The sequence below is a fragment of the Ahaetulla prasina genome, chromosome 4, assembly GCF_028640845.1.
Source record: "Ahaetulla prasina isolate Xishuangbanna chromosome 4, ASM2864084v1, whole genome shotgun sequence".
Taxonomy (NCBI): Eukaryota; Metazoa; Chordata; class Lepidosauria; order Squamata; family Colubridae; genus Ahaetulla; species Ahaetulla prasina.
In genome coordinates, this window is record NC_080542.1 from 106,784,136 (window position 1) to 106,792,370 (window position 8,235).

Here is an 8,235-nt window from a genome sequence, read left to right on the forward strand (position 1 = left end):
CAAAAGCTGCATTTAAGCATCACAAAAGATGTGTCATCTTATGGATATGAGTATGCTGCAGGCTTTTACAAAGTCTCCTCTGTCTTCCTTCCTCCTTTACAAGAAAGTAGGTATTAAATGTCATTAATTAGCCATTCAGAGCAGTTTTCCATTCTTTTTGAGTGGGATAAATAAAGATACCAAAATCAGATCTGGTTTTTATAATTAAATCTTGCTTAAAACTAGTTTGTTTTTACATTTCTTTTGGATTGAATTAAAATTTAAAAAGCAGGCATTATATAAAAATGGAGAGATATAGAATAACATTTTGGGCAAATGATCTATACATCTTCTATTCTTAATAATAAAAGTTAGCACATTGTAACAGCTTGAAAAACAGTGAATCTGGGGTTTTCACATTCCCCTTCTGTGGCATAACAATAGGAAGGGAAGTTCAACGTTGCTTCCATATTTGATTAAACATAATTAAATATTATATCTGAATGAACCTAATCAAACTACAATTTGTCTTAATTTGGATTAGTAATAGAAGGCTAGCTTTAGTTTTTGAAGATAGCTCAGGCCATGAAGTAGATCACAGTTTATAGTTGAGGCATACTATGTAATTCTGATTAATTGAAATCAGAAGCAAACATTCCCAAATTCCTTCCCATAGCTACACTGGAAGAGAAAAGGGAGGGGCAGAATAGAAGCCAGGGACTTCTTCCACAAACCTTTGTTTATTGTTAGGTCCAATATGAGCTATTAACTGGTCAAATATGTAACAACATACTTGTTCCAGCATGAATATTTTAATTGACTCCAGGCAGAAATTTGGTGTATAAGCTAAACGCAAAGAAAAACAATTACTATCCCCCAACAAATACTGTTATGTTTTAAATCAGGAAATGAAACATGATATTCACTACATCAATAATAAAAACTTTAGCTTCAATTTCAAATTAGATTAATTTGGTGTTTCAAGAATATTTGCAAATGTAATGAATAAATTAATCTGGAATCCACGTCATAATGGTGTAATCTGTAATGGTGTAATCTAAGATTCCATTCTTAGATAGCTTCATATTTGTCATGGTTAAAGGCACACTCTCCATGGTATTTAGGCATGGAATTATTTAGATGTTTACCAGAAAGGATGATGCTTCTACATTTAACACAATTCTGCTCTTTCACTAGAAAAGTTTAGACAAGAAAACATCATGTTCCGAGAAAATTTTATTTCACAGATTTGGGAAGTTGAGTCTTTATTTCAGGTAAATAGATATTATAACATTTAATTCAAATAAGAAATTAAGCATAATGGCAATTAGCCTTTGGATTTCAGTTACAGCTGGATTCTTCTTGATCAAATCAGAAGCTAAGCTAAGTTGCAAATAAAAGCAATTTTTTTAATTGCATCTAATTTTATATATTTTTAAATTAAATGTTGTATGCCACAAGTCACTTTCATACTCGTACAAAAATATGATAAATAAATAAAATAAAATAAGGTATATTCCTAATATCCAGTCGCATTCCAAAACATGATTCCTCAATGTAAGCATCCCAGATGTGTTGGATTCCAACTTCTGACTGAGTGAAATTCTGAGTGGTCATCCCAACGCTTCTGGACAACATCAAGTCAGAAAAAGATTACTATACAGTAAAACAATCAGCAAATAGGCCAACATCTTACAGATCTAATTGGACAACTCTATATATGCAGGAAAAAGGGACATGGTGGCTCAGGGACTAGGACGTTGAGCTTGTCAATCGAAAGGTCGGCAGCTCAGCGGTTCGAATCCCTAGTGCTGCCGTGTAACGGGGTGAGCTCCCGTTACTTGTCCCAGCTTCTGCCAACCTAGCAGTTTCGAAAGCACGAAAAATGCAAGTAGAAAAAATAGGGAAGGTAACAGCGTTCCATGTGCCTTTGGCATTGAGTCATGCCGGCCACATGACCACGGAGATGTCTTCGGACAGCGCTGGCTCTTCGGCTTTGAAACAGAGATGAGCACTGCCCCCTAGAGTCGGCAACGACTAGCATGTATGTGCGAGGGGAACCTTTACCTTTATATATGCAGGAACCTTTTGGTTTCTTCCATGTAAGAGTGTTCCTGCCAAATCCAAATATTTATTTCTTTATCTGAAGAGAGGGATTTAAGCTTCCAGTGTAGTGCCAGTTCATAGACTAGAAATTATAATTAAGAAAGGTATCAACCTAAAACCATCTTAAGTATTTCACAACAGGGTAAGATTTTAAATATGATTCCTCTTTTTCCAAAAATCCCTAACAGTCCAATAGATTCTCTAAAAATATATGATAGAATATTTTAGAGAAGAATTTGGAATTATCATTGTGCTGACAAAGTTTGCAAATGTAACCTGGTTCATGGGTCTTCTTGTGCTGATCACCAAAAGACATATATCACATAATATAGTCAGTGGTACATAATGACTGAAGGCTAGTGAAATAGTTTTATGATGAGGAAAAAGAGGTGAAAGAATTTCTCCACATAGGTTATTTTCTTGAACAGTTTCAATTGTTTCTAAAAATTTCTAAACATTATTTATTGAAACTTTCATTACTATTATTTCATGGAAAGTTTGGGGAGAGTGAAACAATTGCTCAGATTTTATTTAGGTAATGAATTAATACATCTGTGGAGAAAATCTAACATTCGGTCTTCGGTTGATGTTATGTAATGCCCGGTCCGTGGTTAATAAAGCTCCCCTGATTTGTGATCTTATTCAGGGGGAGTCCGTGGACTCATGGGCATTACGGAGACCTGGTTGGGCCCAGGGGGGGGGTCCCCCTTGTTGAGCCCTCCGGGTTTCCGAGCATTTCATCAACCGAGGACCCAAGGTAGGGGTGGGGGTGGCGGTTGTTATTAAGGAAAATCTAGAGCCGAGGGAGGCCACTGTTCCTCAGATTGCCGGTTGTGAATCCCTCTTTGTGAGGTGGGGCCATAGGAATCAGTTGGGTTTGTTGATCACATACCTGGCTCCTTGCTGCGTGACTACAGCCCTCCCCGAGTTGTTGGAGGTGCTTGCCGGGGTGGCGGTTGAGACCCCCAGACTTATAGTCATGGGGGATTTCAACTTGCCATCGACCAGCTTGTCATCAACTGCAGCTCGGGAGTTCCAGGCTTCCATGACGGCCTTGGACCTGATTCAAGTAAATGATGGCCCTACGCACATGGGAGGAGGCATGCTGGATCTAATTTATATCTCTGGACAGTGGCTAAATGATCTGGAATTAGATGATTTAGTAACAGAACCGGTGTCATGGTCAGATCATTTTCTCCTTCGCCTGGACTTTTGAACCGCCACTCACCATCACAGGGAGACGGAGCCAATACGTTGTTTCCGTCCCAGGCGCCTGATGGACCCTGAGAGGTTCCTGATGGAGCTTGGGCCATTTCCTGAGGATCTGGCCCACGGCACGGCTGAAGAACTAGTTGTGGCCTGGGAACAGGCCGCGGCTGGAGCTTTGGACCGTGTCATGCCTTTGCGGCCTCTGACCCGGCGTAGATCTCAGCTGGCCCCTTGGTTCTCCGAGGGGCTGAGGGAGATGAAACGCCAGAGAAGACACCTAGAGAGTACCTGGAGGTCCAGTCATTCCGAAGCTGATCGGACACTGGTTAGGTCTTATTCTAAGACCTACCTAGTGGCAATGAGGGAGGCGAAGCGGTCCTATGCTTCCACCCTCATTGCGTCAGCAGATAACCGCCCGGCCGCCCTGTTTCGGGTGATCCGCTCTCTCCTTCACCAGGAGGTGCGGTATGACCCTTTGAAGGGACGTGCCGAGGAGTTTAGTGGTTATCTATACGATAAAATCGCTCAGCTCCGGGATGGTCTGGACCGAAATTGGGATGATCCAGGTGAGAGGGCGGAGTCACGTCTTGTTGAGATTGTTTGGGATGAGTTGGATCTTGTGACTCCCGAGGACGTGGACAGGTTGTTAGGAAGGCTCCACGCCACTACATGTTTACTGGACCCGTGCTCTTCCTGGTTGGTGCTGGCCACACAGGAGGTGACACGAGGCTGGCTCCAGGGGATTATCAACGCTTCTTTGTTGGAAGGGATTTCCCTGCCGCCTTGAAAGGGTGGTGAGACCCCTCCTCAAGAAGCCTTCCCTGGACCCAGCTATTTTGGGTAATTATCGTCCGGTCTCCAACCTTCGCTTTGTTGCGAAGGTTGTAGAGAGTGCTGTGGCGCGGCAGCTGCCCCAAAACCTGGATGAAGCTGTCTATCTAGACCCGTTCCAGTCCAGCTTCCAACCCGGATACAGCACGGAGACAGCTTTGGTCGCATTGGTGGATGATCTCTGGACGGCCAGAGACAGGGGTTATTCCTCTGCCCTGGTCCTGTTAGATCTCTCAGCAGCGTTTGATACCATCGACCATGGTATCTTGCTGCGCCGGTTGGGGGGATTGGGAGTGGGAGGCACTGTTTATCGGTAATTCTCCTCCTATCTCTCTGACCGGTCGCAGACGGTGTTGACAGGGGGGCAGAGGTCGGCCACTAGGCGCCTCACTTGTGGGGTGCCGCAGGGGTCGATTCTTTTGCCCCTCCTGTTCAACATCTATATGAAGCCACTGGGCGAGATCATCAGTGGCTTCGGGGTGAGATACCAGCTGTACGCTGACGACACTCAGCTGTACTTCTCCACCCTGGGCCACCCCAACGAAGCTGTTGAAGTGCTGTCATGGTGTTTGGAAGCTGTACAGGTCTGGATGGGGAGGATGGGGAGGAACAGGCTCAAGCTCAATCCCTCCAAGACGGAGTGGCTGTGGATGCCGGCACCCCGATTCAGTCAGGCTGACTGTTGGAGGCGAGTTATTGGCCCCAAAGGAAAGGGTGCGCAACTTGGGTGTTCTCCTGGATGAATGGCTGTTGTTTGAAGACCATTTGACGGCCGTCTCCAGGAGGGCTTTTCACCAGGTTCGCCTGGTTTGCCAGTTGCGCCCCTTCCTTGATCGGGATGCCTTATGCACAGTCACTCATGCTCTTGTCACCTCCCGCTTGGATTATTGCAATGCTCTCTACATGGGGCTCCCCTTGAAGTGCACTCGGAGGCTTAAGTTAGTCCAGAATGCAGCTGCATGGGTGATAGAGGGAGCTCCACGTAGCTCCCATATAACACCACACCTGCGCAGACTGCACTGGCTGCCTGTGGTCTCCCGGATGCACTTTAAGGTTTTGGTTACTACCTTTAAAACGCTCCATGGCTTAGGGCCTGGGTACTTACGGGACCGCCTGCTGTTACCTCATGCCTCCCACCAACCCGTACGCTCACACAGAGAGGGACTTCTCAGGGTGCCGTCTGCCAAACAATGTCGGCTGGCGGCCCCCAGGGGAAGATCCTTCTCTGTGGGGGCTCCTACCCTCTGGAATGAACTTCCCCCTGGTTTACGCCAAATATCTGACCTTCGGACCTTTCATCGCGAATTGAAAACGTATTTATTTATTCGCGCGGGGCTGGCTTAAATTTTGTTGTATTTTTAAATTTATATTTTATATTTCTAAATTTTATATGAATTTTAATGGGTTCTTAGAATTTTAAATGTTTTAAAGTTTACGGCCAATTGTATAATAAGTTTTTTAATTTTGTTTTAATTGTATATTGTATTGTTTTATTTTGGCTGTACACCGCCCTGAGTCCTTCGGGCGGTATAGTAATCTAATAAATAATAATAATAATAATAATAATAATAATAATAATAATAATAATAATAATAATAATAATAATAATAATAATTCTTGTCCTGTTTATAATTGATTCGTCAAGTTCTACTCAGTGAAACATGCAAATACCCATATACTCATCATAAACCAATAACATTCCTCAGCTTGGCATAGTTTTTAAAATAGAGATGTTGAGCAGACCATATTTTCTTATTCAACTATCCCAAAATCCTGGACTTCGCGGACCAAGGAAGACATGCCAAGCAGAATCTCCTGCAATTTGATGACACCTATTCAAAGGATTCAGGTGGGAACTGAAAAGTAATAGTATGCAAAAAGTAGAGTATGCAAAAAGTAGGACTATTAAATTATCCAAAGTTAAGTACAGATATGCTTTCAAAAAGTAGTAATTAGTGATAACATCTTATAGTTTTTCATATCATGCATATGGAAAACATGAACTGCAAATAGTTAAATTCAGTGATATATCATATTGTTTATTTTTCCAGAAGTCTAAATTTCAGTTGTTTGTATCTAAAAGCAGGACTGAGAAAGAAGGCTTCTGAAATCTGTCAAACTGCCATCAGTACACAAACATCTAGTACTGATCTAGCTGAATCAATGTTTCTGACCATGTGTAAGGTTGTGTCTTAAATCCTGGTAACAGAATTTGTATACATTTGACAGATGCCTTGAACAGAAAACCAGAGTTGGAAGGGACCTTGGTGTTTTTTAGTCCATCCCCTCAAGCAGGAGATCCTATTCAACCCATCTGGCAATTTTTTTTGAAACCACTGCCAATGTCTCTCTCCAAAGTCAGGATAAGCAGCTTCTAGGACCCCAAAATCAAAACACCCAACATTATTTAGGATTACTTTTCAAAGAATATACTCAAAAGGTATGTCTCATCTATGTTTGACTCACTTTAGAGTCACTCCTGCCTTGTTTATAATATTAAACCCCTTTAGAAGTGTATAAAAGATGCAATGCTCATAAACATTCAAATAACTGTAACTTTATATTAGAACTACAATCTAAGAAAACTCAGAGTGGGTTCGGGTTCAATTTAACTAAAGCTCGATTTCATGCGAGGTTGGACCAAGTCCCACTATGTTATAACGAGGCTGACACGGATTCAACTGCAAGCAACCAGTCAGGTGCATCTCAAGGATTACGTGTGAATAGGCAGGTAGAGAAGAGGGAAGAAGGGGGAGGAAAACATGATGCGATTCGGCATGGGAAGAAGAAACTTACGGCGCTGCCCCGAGCCTGGCACAACCACCGCGAGCAGGCGACTCATTCCCAGGACCGGGCCGGGATGCCGCTGGCATTTGTGCAGCGAGACGAGCCCGACCGTTAGGAAAGCCAGGAGTGAGATCCACATAATGCAGTTTTGTTCTCCTCGGAGGTCGTGCATAGTCCCGGCGCAGAAGCTCGTCGCGGAGTCGCTAACCCTGTAGAGACCACGACGGAGGCGGCACGGGGATGAATTACCACCCCCCACCGAGACGCAGGTAGGAAGCAGCAGAGCCGGAAGGGGAGCGCGGCCGCATGTTAGGGACAGCAGGGCCATCCCTCGGCCGAAATCGCAGGACGAGGACGGCAGAAGTGGCGCCCTGCTTTTCCAGAGAAACTCTCCATCTGGCCGTTTAACTTTCTTGGATGCTGCTGCCGCTGCCGCCGCTGCAAAGCAGCTGTTAACAAAAGTCTTTTGTCCGCCTGTCCTCCGCCTGTCCTGGCAACCAAAACCAAGTTCGCAGCAGAAGAATTAGAAAGAAGAAAGGAGGGTGAAGAACGAAAGCGTATCTGTGGCAAGGTTTCTCTTCTCTGATTCCCGGCGTGTTGGGGAAACTATCGAAGAATGGCGCGGGTGCTTGGGCATCGAAAAGCTCGCTTGGTGCCGGTGGGGCTCCCGGCCGGCTGCTCCTTTCCCTTCCCTTCCCTTCCCTTCCCTTCCAGCAGGTTAGAGCAAAACCGAAGAGACGTGAAGGAGGGAAGACGGGGAGTGGGTGGAGAGCGGGGCGTGGACCTGTCTCCAGCCGCTCTTTGTTTTGTAGCAGCGGCTCAGATCTTGCCCCTGCCTCTATTGTTCCATTCTGGGCTGCAAAGCCGCGAGCCGCTCTCTCCGCCCTCCTCTCCGTTGCCGCTTGACAATCAACCCACGCTCTGCTCTCCGAGAGCCGCCTAAAGCTCAGATTAGACTTCTCCGTCATTGCCCGTCAGCGAATGTGTGCGCCTGCCACACATTGGTTGGTTGCATAGCTTTTTCGTGTATATGTCTGTGAATATTAAACGTTCCGGCTAGGGGGCGCTCAAACAAATAAGAAGTTGGATCAACCAATCAGCACTCAAGACCGCACCTCAGCACAACCATAATTTTGTGTTGGCCATCTTCAGCCATCTGCAATGTACAACTCCTTTGCAGTGTAGATATGCAGCAATGCAATGCAACTGCGTCTAGGTATCGCTTCGTACCTGTGCTATGAAGGGCTTGAAAGTGTAACCATAGGTGACAGATGGCTGCAGGTGGGCCGACACAAAGGCCTCCCAAATCCCATCTGCACTAGG

At 44.8% G+C, this 8,235-nt stretch overlaps 1 protein-coding gene across 1 annotated transcript in view; it reads right to left on the bottom strand.

Moving 5' to 3' along the window:
* The window catches only part of ITGB8 (integrin subunit beta 8), a 61,366-nt gene extending 53,549 nt beyond the window's left edge, over nucleotides 1-7,817 (bottom strand). Inside the window, exon 1 of the mRNA XM_058183081.1 lies at nucleotides 6,922-7,817. Coding sequence (XP_058039064.1) covers nucleotides 6,922-7,240 — 319 coding nt within the window. The 5' untranslated portion in view covers nucleotides 7,241-7,817. The remainder of the gene's footprint in view (nucleotides 1-6,921) is intronic.
* Between the last annotated feature and the right edge of the window lie 418 nt (nucleotides 7,818-8,235).